The 21,283-nt window shown below is 50.0% G+C and overlaps 1 protein-coding gene across 5 annotated transcripts in view; it reads right to left on the minus strand.

The window, feature by feature from the left end:
* The window catches only part of macrod2 (mono-ADP ribosylhydrolase 2), a 283,251-nt gene that overhangs the window by 77,130 nt on the left and 184,838 nt on the right, over window positions 1–21,283 (minus strand). For all 5 annotated transcript variants that reach the window (XM_029835486.1, XM_029835484.1, XM_029835488.1 and 2 more), the window contains 2 exons: window positions 20,934–21,055; window positions 2,090–2,120 (listed from right to left, as the gene is read on the minus strand). In XM_029835486.1, the coding sequence (XP_029691346.1) occupies window positions 2,090–2,120; window positions 20,934–21,055 (153 nt within the window). The remainder of the gene's footprint in view (window positions 1–2,089; window positions 2,121–20,933; window positions 21,056–21,283) is intronic.

Consider the following 21,283-nt stretch of genomic DNA (forward strand, 5'->3'; position numbering starts at 1 on the left):
CGGGCTGGTGAGCGACCGCTGCCACGTGCTCGAGGACGCTCCGCCGGCGACGCAGCGGCATGAAAACGTACAGCGGCCTCACCGTTGTCACTATATTTCCTTGTGCTGAATTAGCCCCAAACGTTAATGAAGATGAGGTCTGGCCCTATTGAGTGAGGAACCTCGGTGTAATAACCACACGAGTAAACGTTCATATAGAACGTGGAGGGACTAAAAATGCTGATAGGAAGGAGGCGTTTCATCACACACTGTAAAAAGTTACGTTTGACCAGTGAGATCGGCTGAATTATCATCACACACTGTAAAAAGTTACATGTGGCCAGAGTTGCAGACAGTGATGGAGCCACTATCGCGATACTTGATGTTGTTATTGTTGTCGAAGTGATCAAGCCTTTAATTACAGCCTTGTAGGAAATGTGTCCATAGATGGAGACCAGAGTGAGAAGGCGAGAGGAAGTGATGAAGAGGAGGAAAGTCCAAATGGCAGAACTGATGACTGGAAAATGTTGACTTTCTCGAGAGAGAGTTCCACCGTGCACCCACCGCAATTAGTGATTTACACGCATAAAGACTCTCTTTAGTGCACACTGGGCTTCATTAGCAGGCTGCAGCAACAAAAAAGGACTTTCCAACATTTCCCGTGTAACTACCACTGTTAATATATTTCTTTCATTTCACTGATTGAATCTCAACTATGTCCTTAAATTACAATCATTAAAGCAGACCAGAACAGCTGCTCGGGTTTTAATAAAGCAAAAACAGCTCTTTCATTTCTTTCTGCTTAAAAATAGAAAAAAAAAATGTAATTTAGTGTTTCATCATTTTAAGTTGCTCATTTTTTGACACTTCACTGATCTGATTACAGGTTTGTCAGGTTGTACGACAGGTGATTAGCATTTTATTACGCCACAACGCACAGACGTTAATGTGGGGAAGCGTCTGATAGACGGGCTGCACTCACCGAACGACGACATCTGGCAGCATTTGTTGCCACACGATACTGAAATATCCTGACGGCTCTTCTTATAGCATCTAAATAAAATGCGTTGCTAAAATCAATCATCACTCTGCTCTTGTGTTCTGGTTTATGGGATGCAGATGACATCATCATCCTCTCTGAAGCAAAGCCCGGAGCTTTTCTGTTTCCTGTGATGTTAGAGATGTAAACCCATAAAGGTTTTAATGAGGGGCCGTGCGTGGGTTACGGGTTCACTCTGGTGTTTAAGGAGCCACTTTTGAATTTCTTTTCCATTGGACCCTGAGGCGCCATCACCGATGCAAACGTATATGGGAAGATTTTGTGGGACGGTCTCTTGCACCGTTGGGAGCGCCGCTTCTAAACCGCAACTCGTATTTTTGACCGTTTTATGATCGTAAAAACTGATCAACACATTTAATGACTCTCACGAGGCTTCAGCCTGGATATTAAATTTATATGATTCGATGTAAAGGCGCCAGGGTCGGCCTTTATTTAATGCATATAAATAATGTACAGAAGCATCTTCAGAGGGACCGAACCGACCTGCTGGTGAACCTTTTGATAGTGTCAACAGAAGGAAACCTCCCTTTAACAGGAAGAAACCTTGAGCAGGACCATTCTGGCCCGGTCCGGTCAGGCATCCGCGGAGTAATCCGTGAACACGGGTGTGTTTTTGAGTGTGATTCAGGGTCACAGCCTTCATCATCGACTCCGCTCACGGAGTTTTTAAAGCGTTCCAGCCGGAAAGACTGAATCCGAGAGGCTCGCGCCTCCAGAAAACCCTCGGAACAAAACAAAGGAAGAGACAAAAGCCACCGGCAACAAAGGAACGCGCGCGAGTGCACGAACATCCGACACAGAAAACATTTCCGGAGTGGAGATTAATATCCTGTTTGTGCCATAAATCATGGAAGAAATCAGAGCCCATTCCAGAGTGGGAGAAGCCACAACTAATGGATGCAACTAACCAAACACCTGCTGATCTGCAGCCCCGCTCCCTCCGGAGCCCCGGGACCCACCGGAGCTCTTCGTGTGTGTGTTTGGGCCCATTGGAAACAACATTAAAACAGGTAATGGTGATTATGGACAGGGAATGGCGGTTATTCTTACCGTAGATGCCGGTGGATATACACGGGAAGGCCTGCGGGACACAGAGAGAATCCAGGTGAGACAGAACACCAAGATACAGGAATTATGGGGTTTTTCTCCACAACTAGCAGAAACTCCACACACACACACACACACACACACACACACACACACACTGATCAATAGAGGGATGAATAAATCCTCAAGCGCCACAGACTCAACACAACCCCGGAGGAAACGTGCCCATATTTATGGGCGCGTTTCCAAAAGGATTATAAAAAGTACCGGAACCACCTTGTAACAGTTGTGGCTCTGCAGCAAACATATTACTCAATTCTGGCTTCACAGCTGAAAATAGTTCCATTATTCTTTAAGCAAGTCTGTATGATGCATAGGGCTCGCCGCACACTTCCCCATCCCATATTCATCTTTTTAAGGAATATTAATAAACAGTAAAGCGAAAGGATTTTTTCTTGGTTTTTTTTTAAAGGTCCCATTTGTCCTAAAAGCAGCTGAATATGTGCTTTATTTCCTGCATTTATCAAAACACGCGGCCGCAACATTAATACAATAACGAGAAGAAAAAAGGAAAGAGGGAGGCGTTTCCACCAGCAGCTCACGAGTGGCTGCATATAGAACGCTAAAGAGATTCATCAAAGAATGCTACCTTTACGCCCCCCCCCCCCCCCGCGCCGCTAACGCTAACGCTACCGTTTGTTCTGCTCGGCTGTTAAAGAGCACTTCTTTCTAGTGTTTAAGACACTCAAGAGAGAAATTAAAAGCTCCAAACTGGGAAAAGAAACAAACAGGTTTCAGATGCTTCTGCAGGGGCGTCTGCCACCCCCCCCCCCCCCCCTCGTGCCTCGGCGTGCAATGGTCCGTGTGTCCTTGCTTTAAGGGAAGAGGAATGACTCTGTTTCTGTTTTCTTATTTACCAGTTTTCAGGTTCCGCTTGTCAAGGTGAATCGCTCTTCCGCGGGGCGATTTGAATCTTTTAGCGAGGCGCTGACCTTTGCAGATGTCTGCGTCTGACACAAACCGCCGATGATGAAGCGCGGGGAAGAGACGCCATTTTTACTGCAAAGCCACGTCCAAGGTGAGGACGCCATGAACAACAGAAAAGCTGCATAATGAGGGAAACTTTGATTTTTTTAAGGCACCGTTTCACAAATAAAGATTTGAGTTGAGACGCTCGGGCAGCACGTCGACACCAGCCAAGTCCAAAGTCTTGATAAACGAGCTAAAATGGACGAAACAGGACGAGAGACAAATCCACCCTGAGGCCACTCATAGCAAAAAGGCAACATATTAAGAACATACAGGCCCCTTCGGTCCACACTGTCCTGTCAAAGACAGTTGGGTCCCTCTTATGTCCTCTCCTCCTGTCCTCTCTTCCTGTCCTTTCTTCCTGTCCTCGCCTCTCTTCCTGTCCTCTCGTTCTGTCCTCTCCTCCTCTCCTCTCCTCCTGACCTCTCTTCCTGTCCTCTCTTTCTCTCCTCTCTTCCTGTCCTCTCCTCCTCTCCTCTCTTCCTGTCCTCTCCTCTCTTCCTGTCCTCTCTTCCTGTCCTCTCCTCCTGTCCTCTCCTCCTGACCTCTCTTCCTGTCCTCTCGTTCTGTCCTCTCCTCCTCTCCTCTCCTGACCTCTCTTCCTGTCCTATCCTCCTGTCCTCTCTTCCTGTCCTCTCCTCCTGTCCTCTCTTCCTGTCCTATCCTCCTGTCCTCTCTTCCTGTTCTCTCCTCCTGTCCTCTCCTCCTGTCCTCTCCTCCTCTCCTCTCTTCCTGTCCTCTCCTCCTCTCCTCTCTTCCTGTCCTCTCGTTCTGTCCTCTCCTCCTCTCCTCTCCTCCTGACCTCTCTTCCTGTCCTCTCCTCCTCTCCTCTTGTCCTCTCCTCCTGTCCTCTCTTCCTGTCCTCTCTTCCTATCCTCTCCTCCTGTCCTCTCTTCCTGTCCTCTCTTCCTGTCCTCTCCTCCTCTCCTCTCCTCCTGTCCTCTCTTCCTGTCCTCTCCTCCTGTCCTCTCGTTCTGTCCTCTCCTCCTCTCCTCTCTTCCTGTCCTCTCTTCCTGTCCTCTCCTCCTGTCCTCTCCTCCTGTCCTCTCTTCCTGTCCTCTCCTCCTCTCCTCTCGTTCTGTCCTCTCCTCCTCTCCTCTCTTCCTGTCCTCTCTTCCTGTCCTCTCCTCCTGTCCTCTCCTCCTGTCCTCTCTTCCTGTCCTCTCCTCCTCTCCTCTCTTCCTGTCCTCTCGTTCTGTCCTCTCCTCCTCTCCTCTCCTCCTGACCTCTCTTCCTGTCCTCTCCTCCTCTCCTCTCCTCCTCTCCTCTTGTCCTCTCCTCCTGTCCTCTCCTCCTGTCCTCTCTTCCTATCCTCTCCTCCTGTCCTCTCTTCCTGTCCCTCTCCTCCTCTCCTCTCCTCCTGTCCTCTCTTCCTGTCCTCTCCTCCTGTCCTCTCTTCCTGTCCTCTCTTCCTGTCCTCTCCTCCTGTCCTCTCCTCCTGTCCTCTCTTCCTGTCCTCTCCTCCTCTCCTCTCGTTCTGTCCTCTCCTCCTCTCCTCTCTTCCTGTCCTCTCTTCCTGTCCTCTCCTCCTGTCCTCTCCTCCTGTCCTCTCTTCCTGTCCTCTCCTCCTCTCCTCTCTTCCTGTCCTCTCGTTCTGTCCTCTCCTCCTCTCCTCTCCTCCTGACCTCTCTTCCTGTCCTCTCCTCCTCTCCTCTCCTCCTCTCCTCTTGTCCTCTCCTCCTGTCCTCTCCTCCTGTCCTCTCTTCCTATCCTCTCCTCCTGTCCTCTCTTCCTGTCCTCTCCTCCTCTCCTCTCCTCCTGTCCTCTCTTCCTGTCCTCTCCTCCTGTCCTCTCTTCCTGTCCTCCTCTTCCTGTCCTCATCCTCCTGTCCTCTCCTCCTGTCCTCCTCTTCCTGTCCTCTCCTCCTCTCCTCTCTTCCTGTCCTCTCGTTCTGTCCTCTCCTCCTCTCCTCTCCTCCTGACCTCTCTTCCTGTCCTCTCCTCCTCTCCTCTCCTCCTCTCCTCTTGTCCTCTCCTCCTGTCCTCTCCTCCTGTCCTCTCCTCCTGTCCTCTCTTCCTGTCCTCTCCTCCTCTCCTCTCCTCCTGTCCTCTCTTCCTGTCCTCTCCTCCTGTCCTCTCTTCCTGTCCTCTCTTCCTGTCCTCTCCTCCTGTCCTCTCCTCCTGTCCTCTCTTCCTCTCCTCTCTTCCTGTCCTCTCCTCCTCTCCTCTCTTCCTGTCCTCTCTTCCTGTCCTCTCCTCCTGTTCTCTCGTTCTGACCTCTCCTCCTGACCTCTCTTCCTGTCCTCTCTTCCTGTCCTCTCATCCTCTCCTCTCCTCCTGTCCTCTCCTCCTGTCCTCTCCTCCTGTCCTCTCCTCCTGTCCTCTCTTCCTCTCCTCTCCTCCTGTCCTCTCCTCCTCTCCTCTCCTCCTGTCCTCTCTTCCTGTCCTCTCTTCCTGTCCTCTCTTCCTGTCCTCTCTCTGCTGAATGTCAAAGTCTTTAACTTTTCTGCTGTGCTGCTGATTAACACTTGTGTGGACAAAGACAGGCTACCAGCATAATCAATTCAAATCTCCTCTCTTATAAGTTTTCGGGCTAATCCATTAAAGCGTATTGATCTTTGCGGCGCGTCGCGTAGCCACTTAAGGCGACGCCGTTAAAACCTGCGCGTGCAGACGCCGCTTTCAAATTTGTTACTGCAAAAAGTGAAAAGGAGCATTTTAAATTAAAGCTGCAGAGCTTTACCAGAGCGGCGCCCATAAATCAGCGGCGCAGCTCAGAGGGCTGAATTATTCTGCGCACCAATATCAACTGTTATTGATTACCTGTAATAGTCTGTAAGATGTCCCTTTCAGAGAGGACGGCTCATTTTCAGTGTCCTCCAACAGTGACGCAGCCCAGAACGTGGCGATAACAAGGCCAAGACGCTCACGCAGCGGCGGCGGCGGCGTGTTAGCAACATGGACGGAGTTAGGACCAATCATTTCTGCTTTAGGTTGTTATTGATGTGGCTCATTAGGTCAGAGTCCGCCGGGTCCTCGGGACCCTGGGGTGAGGCTGGGGGCCCCCGTGTTGGCTCGTTGCTGATCTCATCTTCGGGAATATTCAGAAAGTGGTCACCGGGGAGATGATGCTGTTGCCGGGGCCCCTCCCTGATCTATCACGTGACTTTAAAGTGGAGCACCTCTCTCTACCTCTGTGAACCTCGGTGAGCATTAATAACACCTGAGTGGCAATCATCAGCAGAGAGGCGATTAATCATGAGATTAAACTGCAATTAATTAGGATTTTTATGACAACATAAGCATAGCTTTTATCCCATTAAGTACGATACTCATATGCATACTGTAACATTTTACAGTTTCCTTTTCAAAAGGCGCAGCTCCCATTCAGAGCAGCAGGGCACGGGGGGGTGAAGACGTGCACGCGTGCGGCAGGACCCACCCACCCTGCTGACAACTGTCGCCCCTCTGTGCTGCCTGCGCCGCCGTCTGGGCCCGGCGAGGTCCCGGCGAGGGCCCGGCGAGGGTCCGATCCTTCCCGGGGAGAGCGTCGTGTCGGCTGGCTGAGTAAATAGTGCCGGACCCAGGGCGCCGCCCCGGCAGCCTGGAGCCGAGTGGCCTGTTTGCAGATGGAAGCGACGCCCCTAAATCACCACGGCGACCCGAGGCCTCGTGCAAATGTGTAATAATTCAGCGGCACGGCCGCGGCGTGGCCGTGCACCACGCCATCAAGAGCGCGAGACCATTTGTTGCCTGCTGTGGTTCTTGAAGCAGGTCGGGTCTGCCTGTCAGAATCAGCGGGCTGCTGCAGGGGGAGAACACGCCGTGGTTACAGATCAGGATATTCAAATGCGGCACATTAAGACCCGTTTATTCTGCATAAGACCAGCGTCCACATTTTAATGTTGCCACTGATTGTTGGAGTGTCATCATGCTAAATGGAGGATGGAGGAATGCATAGGTAGAGAGTCCTAGAGCCTAATGGCCCGAGTCCTGCCATCCATTTTTATATCCCTGTGTCCATTAAGGACTCACTGGGTATGTTTACATGCAGGGAGGATCTTTCTCGCCACAATGCTGCGGGAAAAGGACAAACTGTTAACGTGCACCGGCTCTACCCAGGATCTGACTGTATGTTCTCATGAATAAACCAAAAAACAACTGTCCTCTGCCTCTGAAGTAATAACAAAGCCCAGTCAGCAGTAAAGAACGAACATATGCCCGCACCCAGCAGCGCCGCTCCCCGAGCAGCGCTAGGTAGCACCGGATACGCGCAGGAGAGGAGCCAGGCGACTGAAACTGTAAATAGTAGCTCACCGCGCTGGTTTTGTTGACACCAACACGACTCCGCCACGCTGTGCGAATAAAAGTCTGCAGCAGCAACGCAAATGAGCAGTGACAGCATTGTTTAGCTGCTCAGTACCTCCGATTCCTGCGTCTAAAAGCTGGCGCTGGCTCGTCTGATGACTCCCTGGTTCATTTTAAACCAAGATTAGATAAACACGCCTCATTAGAACATTAGAACAATAGAAACTGGATTCCAATTAAAAGCTTTGTCACACATGTGTCATAAAAGCATTTTTGGCTTAACTGATGATTTCTGTATTTTCTACTGGATGCTTTTAGGTCATAAAAGCTGTTTTTGTCTCACATTGTAATGGTGAGGTGCCACAGACTGGTCCAAAGGACGGATCCAGGAAGCGTCCGCTGGCCCACGAAGCGGCTCTAGCCTCCATCATTCCAGGGCCCTTCAGCACCAACAGGTCTCAGGGGGTTAAAACCAAAGCTCCAGAACAGACATTATTTCCCAAAACCTGCTGCCGACTGTCCACCTCTGATTTACTACCGGCCTGCTCAAACGCCTTTTGCAATCTTCCTTCTCTTCCTATGCAGAAGAGAATAAACAGCAGTGCGCCTCCTGATAAGCCGCTTTCGGGGTTACCAACCTGTCTGGCATTTGCAGAATTACCCAATATGACTGTAAGCCATACATTTATAGAAAGTTTAAGGTTTCACTTTATAACTTTATAATGCACAAACTTTCACAGGATTTTTAGAGGAGCAGAGGGCAGGAAGAGAAAGCAAAATGTCCCTTTTAATTATTGATACCCTCCTGATTTCTCAACAGAAGTCTGCTGGTGACACTAATTCCCTCTGCGTTAAAGAGGGAGCATTTACATCAGCGACACACACACACACACACACACACCCAAATGGTATTACTCTGAAGTGAGGAGGCACGCGCCCAGATGTCTGCTCATATTTATGCATGAGCAATCGTGCTCCGTATCAGCTGAAGTCGTATCACTCATCACAAGAGAGGCAAAAACAAAAGAGAGACGTGCACAGTGCTGAGGCAAACCCGGGGACCTCTGTGCAACCTCCGCCAGATTGACAGAATTAAAATGAGTAGCTTAGAAAAATGTCAGGCGAAGTCAATACCAAAAAATGTATTTGTGCTTCTTCTCGAAAAATGGCGCTACAGCTGTGAGCACAGGCGATGGAGTTTGGGCCTGAATTAATTGAATTAAACAGGAAGTCGTGCTGGTAAAATCAGCATTCTGCAGCCCCAGATTATCAGAAATGACTCGTGTGATATTATTTCTGACCCCAGCCATTCATCACCATGTTTCTTCATTTGTTTACTTCAATTCGCCTCAATCGACGTGATTGGAAGTGTCTTGTTTGTCAAAAAGGGCTGGGATGTATAAACTGCAGGCTGTATTTTGATTAAATCCACAGAGGAAACAACAAAAAAAAAAAAAGTATCTGCAGAATGTGCGAGCAAAGTGTTGAATATTTGAACCTTTGCGCACAGAAAACAGCCTCCGATGTGCCTGAGGGCTCCAGAAGCTCACGATTATTCCAATGAGTGCTTAAGAAATGTAGATTATGGTATGTTGCCTGAAATGCCAGGTGGGCATAAAGAAAATGATCAAAGTGCGGAACGGGAGGATTCTGTTTGGATCTTTCAAACTACATTTTCAAGTTCGCAGACCTCTGAAGTGTCGGCGGTAAAATGCAGGCCGAGACATTAATCCCTGAAACCAGGACGGCGTGGGTTCTGAACCCCCCCCCGACCGCGTTAACCTGCCATCATTAGCATGCGGAGTGAGACGCTGCATTTATCGGTAAATCTGAAATGTGCTTGAATCACTGATTCTCAAACATCTGATGTAAAGCCGTGGCTTTAAAACGTCTGTGACTTCACATCTGTGAGACCCAACTGATCTAAATGGAAAATAAAGCACCATGTGATGGACAATTTTATTAATTCCTTCGCATAAATCTACTTCAGCAGCCTTTTTAGTCACAGAAATGAATAAAAAAGGTGGCTTCTCATCATAGGCAGACTATGGTAGCCTTCCATCATAAAGTCACTAATTAAACATTATTTCCCTTTAAGGCGTCCTTCAACATTTCAAAAGTCCACTATCAAAGAGGCTTTAAAGTTATAAAAAAAACCTGCTCTGAATTGGGAGGGGGCAGAACAGCATACTTATGAAGACAAGTGACTTGCTGCACGGCTGGTGCCTTTGTTGCAGCACCAGCGTGACACCCAAATCAGCGCCGACACGTCTCGCATGCTAATGGCGTCCGGAGGACAAGCTGAAAAGTGGCGGTCTCGCCTCCACTCGGGCTGGATTCAGTCAGCGACGGCGGGCTGGCGTCCGTCCCTAAACCTGATCTGACGTGAGCAGATGGAGGAGTTTGCAGCAGTGCAGGTGAAAAGAGGGATGCGTTTTACACCAGCACCTGAGGCCGGCTCACACGCCTGGACTGGTGCTGCTGCTAACACTGGATACATCTGAGGACATGTGCTGTAGCTCCACCGTTTCCATAGTAACCACAGAACCAAACGGCACCGTTATTGTCAATCTTAAGTTAAAAATTGTATAGAATAATTCAGAAACACATCTGATGGAATATAATGGAGTAGATATCTTCAGAAGTTCAGCGTTAGCGTAACCTGTCGTGGCCTTTGGGACCATCTGATCAGCTTTGGAAGGCAGCCAGAGATGCTCCCTGACGATATTCAAGAGCGATAATTGCATCTTCAATCCACACGCAACAACTGTGGGGGTGGAAATATGTAAACAGGGTGGCAGTAATAGCTGAAGACTGGGGGGAGGAGGAGGAGGAGGAGGAGGAAGAGTCCACAGAATGCAACTTCATCTTGGAAGCATAGTTCCACAATAAAACCTTTAGGAGAGCCAACCTCGTTATCTATCTCGTTATCAAACACAATGACAAACACGCTTGTATCGCAGCTCCAATTAGCAACGTAAATATTGGCTTTATTCTTTGTACTGTGGTGCAGAACACCGACGACAGCAACCACCACGTTCCCCCGATTCCCTCATTTGCTTTAAGTTTTTGCACACAATTACCACAAGACTGGAAGCCTGAGACGGCGCGAGCCGAGAGTTTAATGGGACTAATGGAGTCTTTGTTAATGGAGGCTCACGGTGCTCTGCGTCCGCCTCCATCACGTTCGGTTCTGCAACACCGAGGATATCTTGTCCCATTTGTGAACCCCTGCCATGCAATTCTGCCAGGGAATAAAAGGAGGCTGCAGCATGTTTGTGAACCAGATGAGATGAATGAGCGTGAGGAGAAAATGGTGCAGCTGCTCTATACACACTGGTACCCATGGAAATGTGGAGGATTCGTTGTATTTCGGGATGGAGGCCAGCGCCCTGCTGCCGCCAACGGCTGATCTGCCCCTGCATTCAGGACAGCGCGGCGTGAATCACGACTGGCGATTGATTAGCATAGTCGCTCTCTAATTCGTGTGATTTATTCCGAGTCGGTTTCATCTCTAACTCGGAGGCAGTTACACGCAACACCGACGCTTTGATTCAGAGTGTGAAACCCTGTTTTTCCACGTGGTCCGTGGGCAGGCCAGCCACTAGCAGCTCATGCTAGCCCCCCCCCCCCAACATACAGCCATAAATCTGAGGTTGCCCAAAGGTAAGAGCAGCCGGGACTAATTAACAGAAGCAGGCTGAGAGGTCAGGGCCCACATCATATTAGGCTGAGAAAACATTAGTATGTTTTATTTATAGTACAGTAAATGCTGGCTCGCTCGCAGCCTCCCAGGACCGAAGATTAAAGCCTGCAGAATGAATCCACTATAGAAACAGCCGAGTAAGACGTCAGTAGAGATGACAGGCTGCCCACTGCCTGAAGGGCCTCTCTACAGAGCTCAATTTAGGTAAAGTCTAGCGTTTTCAAAAAATTTTGAGTTTAAAAAAAAAAAAAGGAGACCGGTGCAAGGACACAGTGAGTGCAGAGGTCAGCTGTCCTCCGAGGGGACCTGGGGGTCGGGACCAGGGGGTCAGGACCTGGGGGTCGGGACCTGGGGGTCGGGACCTCACACCTTGAGCTCTGATGACGGTGTCTCAGGTAGGGGAGGACGAGGGCCAGGCGGGAGGTGGGGCACGCCGGCTTCCTTTTGTGTTCGGTCAATTCTCAAAGTGGTGGAACCTGCAGGCTTTTTTAATATGTAAAATCCTAAAATCTTGAGAGAGAAATCAAAGGCGAGAGCGAGCAGACAACAGCGTAATGGCCTCGCTTAAAAGGAAACAGGCAATTTATCGAGATGAGCTCAAACTGCATGCTATTAGTCATGCTGTCGGCTCCGCTCCATATTAGTTTTATTGTCTCATGGGCGAAGGCAACTTCACCTACATGCATTTATCGCACTCGTGGCAGATCTAATGATATTCACACCTACGGCAGAAAATAAAAGGCTCTAGTTTCTTTTTATACGCGAAGCCTCACAAACTCCGAGAATGCTAATGCACATTAGCTTTATGCTTCCTTCTTTGACGCCTTGATTGTTCAAAGCATGAGAACAGCTGTCTCAAAAATCCGAGACAACTTTTAGGAGCATTTTATTTGAAGTTTTCCCTCTAAGTCTCACAGCCACGACTAAGATAAAAACTAAATGTACTATTGCGAATTTAGGCACGTCCGTGCAGGATGGATGGTCGGGACTGTTTGCTGGGTAAAACACGCTAAACTGCAGCCTGAGACTCAGGATGAAACAGACATCGTGGTGACCAACGAAGGAGGTGATGTTTTCATTTTCAAACACTCCCTCAGTCACCTCACATGCACCTGAACTTCCCGGCCTCAAAGTGATACGCCTGCCCTGTCACGTCTGGGGAACTTCAGCTATCCATGGCGGGTAGAGGATACGGGGGATCACCAGCCGGCTGAGTCATGTCAGGAGTTTCACCCCAGGGCTTGACGCCATCTTCAAAAAGTCCTGCAAGTTCTACACCTCAGCGCAGGACGGGAATCTAAAGCAGGACGCTGCCGAGGCGGCGTTTTGAAACAATGTGCGGTTTGTGGATTCATGGAGTCTTAAAGCCTTCTGAAGGATTGTCTGTGGAAAGTTTACACTGTGAAATCCCAGAGGGGATTTTTTTCCCTCCACGAGTGTCTGGGCCTAATCAGAATCTCCCCTCAGACACTCGCTGGAAGCTGGATGAGGCTGGTTGTACAAAGGAAGCAGAATCATTAATACGCTCCCACGCATTTGTCGTGCAGAGGGTGCACAAAGATGAGAGGGTGAGAGGGTCTGATTGTGCGAGGCTGCGGCCGCCATTAAGATGTTTAATAGACTATGTTGCCTGCAGGACACGACAGCCCTGAAGCTGTGAAGGAAGCTGCGCTGCCATCCTGACCCGGTCTGGACCAAAACACGTCTGTGTCCAACCAAGCAGAGCCACAAATCCACCGACTCCACCGGACAGAAACACTCCTCAGAGGGTCTCAGAGGCGAGAAGTGCCGCTCATAAAAGCGAGGCAGCTGAATACTGCCTACGATAAAAAGGTTACCTCCGGTCTGTAGCCGCTCCCAACAGCCGGGAGACCCGGCCGATGCAGCCAGGAGGTCCGTGTTTTAACGTGGCTTTACAGGACGTCGGCCTGAGCACAGGTGCATCGCAAAATGAGGAGAGATGGCGAGGGGACGCAAAACAATATTGGAAATGAAAGCCGGTGGTCATGACACTCGAGGTCACCGAGACTCCGGCGCTACGGTCTGGACAAAACGGGAGCAGGTGGCGCAGAGAAAACAGGAAGTTGACCACCAGGCGGCTTTAATGAATCCTCAGCGAGTGGGTCTCATTCAGACAGAGTCCAGGTTCTAGTGTTCTAGTCTCAGAGCGAACGGAAACCGCCGGCGCTCCTGGTCAGAGGGCGACATGTTGCTGCAGCTCGATTTGAAATAGGAGGCGAACTTTTCCACATATGGCCAGAGGATAATACGGCTCATTACAGTTCTCTAAATGAGGAGTTAATCATGAATATTGATAAAGCATTAATTAGTTACTAAAACTGGAAAACCAATTTCTCTCTACCAAATACATCACGTGCTGAAGAGCAAATGGGATTCGTGTGCAAACACGACTCCGTCAGCCAGGAAACGCAGTTTCTGACAGGAAAATGTGTCGCATCCCTCTGTAACGTGCAGACGAAACAGGAGCAGATTCAGCTGAGGAGCTGATGGTGCCCATAAATTTGTTTTCTTAAATGATCATCGCGTAGGTCGGCAGTTTGTCCAAGCGAGCTTCGAGCCACACGCCTCCGGCTCATTAGGAGAGCCCTTGATGGACTCAGGTGGCCCGCTAATAACCCCTCCCGAGAAGAATCAGGAACCTTGACTATGCTAAATGGATGCGCTGTCTAAATGGCTTCTCCCCGGCTTCCCAACACCTCTTCACCGCGTCACTCGTACTGAACAGCAATGAGCTGAAAAATAACAGGAGAGGTTTGTGGATAGAAATATAAAGATGACAGCGTTTGGGAAGCGGAGCTTAAAAAGTCTGTTTTCGAGGGTTTGAGGCTATTTGGACAGTTTGATATCAGCCGGGTTCCCGCTCCACTCCAACACAAAGGCAGCTAAACGGTCTCCAATGTGCTGAAATATTATCTGCATCTGTGGGTGTTTTTCTACAACCGCATCACAAATCCGATGAGATATCGATGCGAGTGGAGGAGGTCATCGCAGGCCGCACAGAAATCTATCAGGGAGAAGAGCGCAGAAGACGATTTTCACAAAAAGAATACATTTAGAAGATGGACAGCATCTTCCAACAGCTTCCACCCAGAGAAGACAACAAAGCTGGCTGATCACAGAAGCAACATGGCAGAGAAAAGCCCCGGCAGGCAAACGGCACCAGGTCAAAGGTCACCATAAAAAGGCACAGAGGGTAGAGGGTTTATTTGGGCGAAACGTGTGTCTGAATTATGGAAGAGAGGTCAGAGGGACAACATACAACTGAATCACTGCTGTTTATTAGCATTCCCCCCCCAAATGGAAGAGTCCTCAGATTTAGATTTACAGGCTCCTGACGGTTGGAGCATCTTTCATAAGAGACGACTTCGACATTTACTGGATTAACTTTACTGGTCGAGAAATGTTTAATCTGCTAAATTAGCCCAGAGTGACAGAGCAGGGTGACGTCAGGCCTACGTCATGATGATTTAATACTAACACGTCGTATAATTTTAATTAACTGGGAATGAGAGAGAAGGCGGGGGGGGGGGGGGGGGGGGGGGGGGGGGGGGGGGGATCAAAGTCAAGGGTAGGCTCCACGTTTGAATCAACATCCCATATTCTTCTGCAAAGAAGACTGAAGTGCCCGCGGTGCTGGTGGTTTATATCTCGCGTGCAACAGGACATTGAAATACAGGTTGAATTTGGGGCAAAGCTCATTTTTAAATGTCTCCGACCTCGGCACAAACCCGACATCATAAATTGTGAAGTGTTGGCCACAATAGAGCAGCCGGGAGACGGGATAAATCCTCAGCTGGGCCGTGCAGACAGCTCGTACCTGCTGCACCTGCTGCGCCACTGATACAGCTAATATATTTCCACCATAAAGCCGTGCACGGTGCTGCGGCGCGGCCCGATTTGCTGAGGAGGCGTAAACGGAGCCAGTTTAAAAATGGTGAGTCAGTGCGCTCCGGCCGGGCCCAGCGCCTCAGACCTTGTTAGCTGTGACCTTGGGAGGTAATAATGGAGCTGAGGTGGGTGTGTGCACGGGGGTAATGGCATCGTGATTAAAGAATTATGAAGATGGGCGTCAACACTGGCAGGTCTGCTGGTGCACGTGCTCGTTACCTGCGTGTGTGGCGAGGCTGCTCAGGAACCCCCCCCCCCCAGAAACACGGCCAACGGGGGAATCATCTCCGACCAAAGCTGTTCACGCTCTGCTGTCCTCATAAATACTGGATTTCTCATTAAGGTGCGGTCAACGTGCCGTTCTGTCTTAACGCCACATTTGGCGGTCTTGAAAACAAACAATGCAGGCTGGAGATGCGGCGTGCGCCAGCCGGGCAGCCGGGGAACATGAATATTCATTCCTGACTTTACACACGTCACAGATGTAGAAAAGATCTGGCTGTGCACTAGTGAACCGTGGGAACAAAGAAGACAAACATTCCCTGGGCGCTCAATAGCTGTCAGCGTGCCGCCTTACGCATTCTCTTTGATAAAACACACAGGAAATGGAACTATTATGAAAATGGGGAAAAGTTGTGTTCAGAATGTTTTAAAACGTCTGAAAGTTCGGAACAGGCTTGTGAACAAGCTGGAGACAGAGTTTCACTGTGTTTCGCTGTGACTGCTGGCCATATTACGTTAGCTAGTCTCACGTTCTGCTGAGCACAGAATAATTAGTCAGTAAGTAAAAGCACGTACAACAAAGGCAATTAGAGATGCTCCTTTATAGAGAAAAACAATTATATATGATGTATTTCCACGTTACTGAGGAATCAAAGGTCGGCTCCGGATCTTATCAAGGATCCCGATTCTCTCTTTGTCACCTGTGAATAACGTGACGCTGGCGTTCCTCCGCGCTGCTCATTTCCTTTCATGTTGTTTCATCCGTCCAGGTGGGAAGACGACGATGTTGTCCGTGGTCTCCAAACCACCTTGGACCCCTCTAACGTCAGCGAACACATCTGTGAGTCTGCTGACCATGATTGAAGGAGAATTGGCTGCACGCTTCTGTCCCCGAACCTGAGTGGCGGTGAAAAGGCGAGAGACGCCAGCTTCACCGCCACGCCAAGGTCAACTCCCACAAAAGAAAGATTCACAAAACGGCAGCGAGGTCGCCGGGCCGGCGTCGGCGGGATCGATCACGGCCGTCCTGTGCCAACACGCTCTACCTCTCTCGCCTGACGCGGCCACGTCAAAGTTCTCGCCTCATAACTTTAATTAAGTGCATTAATAGCAGGACTCCGACTCAGTGTTCTCGTTACTGTTCACTCAATAATAATTAAAATATCCATCCGTGAGCGTTAATTTGAAAAGTCTGCCATGCGTGACGCAATCGAAACATAATGTGTCCCTGAAATTTGCAGACCGGTGGGCAGACGAGGATGAGCTGTGCGATGGCCGCTCGTGGTTCCGGGTTCGCTTCCTTTAATTTTCCGGGTTTGGACAATTCCGCCCTCTCCTGAGTTGAAGTTTGGGACGAGGGCTCAGCGCAGAGCCAATAATGCACGTAGAACGAGAACTTTTGAGGTTGAAACTGCTCCACCTGAGGAGCATCTGGCCGGCCAGGAAAGAGCGGCAGTGAGCCATAGAATTGTTGACATTCCCCAGCTGGAGGAACGCTCATTACTTTGATTTGGGGGGGGGGGGCGTTTCGGGACGACAGGAACATTACTGTCAAATGTAGGTTGCAGTACTTCCTCTACTGAGAACACAACCCGAAACGTGCTGGAACGCGTGCAAAGGCAGCGCGGGGGGGGGGGGGGGGGCGCCCCAGCAACAAGCCCTCGCGGACTTATGGGACCAATGTTTCTGCTCCGAACAGCCAAATTTGGATTGTGATCCTGGACAGCAGGCGGCAGGAAGCCAAGCACATCTGCACAGAGAGAGACTGGCAGCAGAAACCGGAGTAAACAAGGGTAATTATTAAAAACTACAGCTGAAATGAAAGCGAGCCGCGTTGAAGGTTTACCCCTTTGGTTTGGTCGCGTCGTATCAAACACCAGGCGAGGAGAGCAGCAGGAAGAACCGCTGCCTCGGTCTGCGTTTCATGGCGTTGGCGTCTCGCAGGAACGCCGCCGGTCTCATCAGCCACTTCATCTGACAGTCCCTCAGTCGGGGACGAGCTGTCGTTTCTATTCTCAGCTGGTCGTGCTGAGGGACGCCAGCCTCATAGAAATTCAGGAGACTTTATGGAGGAGGTCCACAAAGTGCCTGACGACGAGCGGAGCCCGGCGCGAATGCTGCACGTGTGTGCTTTATTACCGGAATGACCCACCTCCAACCGTCCTTTCCTGCGCTTGTAATCAAGAAAGTAACAGTCTGGGATTAGCCTAGCATAGCATAGCCTCCACTGGAGGCTCCGTTTTGTCATGTTTTACATATTCTAACGCGATGTCCATATTAGAAACATTTCATTTACATAAAGTTCTTCCCTGGAATAAATGGAAGTGGGTCCAAAAAACCGGGGCGCTTCCTTTTAGACCAGGAAACAGGTAATCGAGGGTCCACGAGCCATTAACAGAGTAGGTGGAACATCATAATTGGGTCTAATTGGTCCAGTGTAGCCAGTGATTTAGATCTGACAAATCGCAGTAGCTTATTCAAATGGCGATGTGACCTTTAGAAAGCTTCAATCTAATTAACCTTCGGGGATGCATTCAGGTACCGAGCTACAGGAAGAACCAACGCTGGTTGACCACTGCGACGACTCCATTCTAATTTAACCATGACGAGGATCCTACCAGAGGTCTGCGCAGGCTGGCCTGCACTGGTTTCTTCTCTTCCCGCTGGCGTTTGTTCTAGTTTTAATCTTAATCAAAACCGCAACGTGCACAATCTGAGATGTCGGTCCGAACACGCAATCATGGAAGTGTACTGAAAATGAGCCCTTTCCCACATCCTAAAATCTGAAACTGTTTTGGGGGAAACGGAGTCTCGGATTTGGCTGCAGAAGACTTTGAAGTATGAAGTGGTCCTGGAATATTGGCCGACACACCAAAGACATGAAGAACAAATGTGTTGGCTAAGCAGCTCAGCAGTAAACCTCTGTTTCTCCTACCCCAATTAATGGCACAGTTTATGCTGCTGTGATCGAACGCCAAGAGCGGGCGCAATAAAGCCACAAACTTCTATCCACCATTACAAAATTGAATCTGTGCTCTCGTGCGCTCACCGGCCGTAATTTATGAGAAAATGCAGGAAAGTTTTTTCCCACCGTGAGTTCAGCGCACAAATGCAGATTAATTAATCTCTCCGGGAGTCAGAAACCCCAAAATGGAACAAAGTAGAGCACAAAGTCATTAAGTTTGATATGGTAGCATTTAAAAGCATAAATAAGACCCACCAGTGCACTTAAATGTAGCAATAAAAGCCTCATTTGCAAGTATCAACCGTGACCCACATTTCAAAACTGAACCTGCTGCCTCGTGTTTCACTTTCAATTTTAAAGTGTTTGTCCAAAAGAGGAGGAGGGAAAAAAAGCTAGAGATGGCCGTGAGTGCCTCTGTGCTAACGAGCCTTTGGGACTTGGACTCAGTCTCTATTGATTCCTCACCTGCTGAAACAGATGAGGTCATTGGGGCTATCATACGCGTGCACGTGCGTGCTGAGGCGATATTTGCAAGGATGGGAAACCCGAATGGGAGAAAATGTCTTTAGCAGCCTCGGGATGAGCCCGTGGAGAAGGGCCGCTAATCCCAGCATCCTCCGCCATTCATCTCCAATCCACTTGGCTCTCGGAGCTCTTCTCAATAGGCGACTGGCGGCTTCCCCGCAGGATCTGCTCGCAGCCTCGGCCCGCGACCCGGTCACCGCCCACCGAGGCGGCCGCCGGCCCGTCACACGCCGACAGGAACAGCTCCATGACACGTGCTTTTGGAAACCATCAAATGGTTGCGGGTCAACATCAAATTAGGGGCTGCGTGCCATGAGATGATCAATCACCTGACATTCAGCCGTGATCTCATCCAGGAGATGTCGCTCCCAGCTCGGTTCTCTCAACCAAACACTCAGTGGAGCAACAAAGCCGGCTGAACACTGGCGTTCGTTGGCCAGATGTTGCTTCTCCTGCTTATTCTCCTGCAGCGAGGGGACCTGAACATCCCACCATGACGTAGCCAGACAGACGACCTACATTAGCTGATGCCTCAGTCCGATGTTCTGACGGGCTCTGCAGCTCTGTGGAGAACACGTGACCGCAGACAGACGGCGAGCCGATAAATCAGGCGTATAAAGCTCAGTGATTTACAGGATCAACATTTTGAACCAGCGAAGGAGTGTTATCCTCGCTCACATCCACCCAGACTTCATGCACGGCCTCCTGCTGCCAGAATCGCCTTTGAGAACGAGGCAACTTTTCTATAATGTAGCAGGCACTGAGCAGATGAGGGGGCTGTTACACAACACAGAGCTGCAGCTTCACTCGCACGCTGCTGCGCGGCTCGCGTCGCTCCCCTGTGCAATGCTGCCGAGTCCAGGCTTCCAGACTGGCAGGCTGACTGTGGCCCTTCAGAGCCCCGAGAGCTGGAACAGCCTGGATGGAAACAATAAAAATGGAGGGGGGGGGGCTCCTGTACGAGAGTCTCTGGGGCTGAGCAGCAGGGAGTGATGCGTCTCCACAGAGGCTTCCCCTGCAATCCTAAAACGACTTTGACATTCACGGAAAAGAGACCGCGCGGCCAAATATTGGACGGAAGCAATCCGAGAGACCTTGGCCTCAGCGTGCGAGGGAGATTTACATCTCTGCTTTCTCTAAATGAGCAAATGATTCTTCAGGAGAAAGTTCATAGCGAGGTTATTGGGCTGGTTTCATGAGCTGTCAAAAACCACCTTCTTGTCTGGTCCAGCTGTAAACTAATGCATCAATGTTCTGCAGGGTCAGTGAGAACTAGCGAGTTTTAACTTCTACTGGAGGAAATGTTCACTCCAGCCTCTCACTACGGCAAAATGAATGTTCCAGTCAAGAATCCGGTGGGCTTCCCTGTCAATGTGCAGTCAGACCGTCCTGCCGTCTGGAGGTTCTGAGCTGGAAGGAACAGGGATTAATTGTGAGCGTGGCTTCCTTTAATCTCTCAAAGCCACATTTATTTACAGTTAGGCTCTGTTTTCTTCTTCTGTAAGATCGTGGCCCAACATTAGGGAGCGCGCCAGCCAGAAATAACGAGTTAAACCTGCTTCTTCTGGCAGGATGCTGGGCTTCAGCAGCGTCTCGTCTTCCTCTAAGACAGCAAAGCCCAGCGGGACCCTCTCATGTGAGGCAAAATGAGCGTAGCGCCGATGGGTTCGGCGGAAGCGTGGACTCTAACAGCAGACTGTTAAAACAGAGGCTCTGCTCCACTGGCTCTGGTGTATCGAGGCTGAGCTACAGCTAACCGACGGCCACACGCGCTCTAAGCCTGGTCTCAAGCAGCGAGGACGGGGACCGTGGCTAAAGCGGGACCGGCCAGTCCCGTCCAACAAGGTCAGGCTATCAAAGAACGCACGTTTCCTCTGGTCACGGCTGTTCAAACATGACCGAGAGCATCCGGGCCGCTCGGCAAAAACAGGCAGTTTCCTCTGCAAATATACTGACGATTCTATAAATAGATTGGGTTGGAAGTCAGTGGCTGGGATAGACTGTTGGTGATGGAACATCTCACATGGAATCGCCTTCGTTTGACTAACGATTCCTGGACAGACCTAAAAATAACATTCCTGGACCTTTATTGTGGCTCAACATTAGGGTGGTCCCTCTCGCCATCCACCCTCTAGTTCCTGGATTTGCTGATGTCATGATGAAGGCTTTTAACTTCAGTGAGGCGACAACAGTGTTGCCGCCCCGTTTCCACATGTCCCAGCGTGGTCAGCGTGCTCTACTCACCACAGTTTTCAGGCTGTGCTCCTTCACCAGCTGCAGCGAGTTCCAGTAGCAGGATTTGAGGTCGTTGTTCTCAGTGGTGCCGACCTGATTTCTGGCCACAGGGCCCACGGTGTGGATGACATCTGCGAGCACACGAGAGTCTCATGTCAGACAGGTGCACCATGCTTTGGCGTGGCTACGAGACACAATGATGATGATGATGATGATGATGATGATGATGATGGCGCGTAAACATCAGTTTGCCTCCTCAGAGGGACAGAAGGGACACGACGAACAGAGACTGTCTGAAACGAAGCTTTCATTCAGTAAATGAAATAGGAGCTTCGATGGAGAATCAATTACATCAGTCT

This window comes from Takifugu rubripes, chromosome 4 (assembly GCF_901000725.2).
Source record: "Takifugu rubripes chromosome 4, fTakRub1.2, whole genome shotgun sequence".
Lineage (NCBI taxonomy): Eukaryota > Metazoa > Chordata > Actinopteri > Tetraodontiformes > Tetraodontidae > Takifugu > Takifugu rubripes.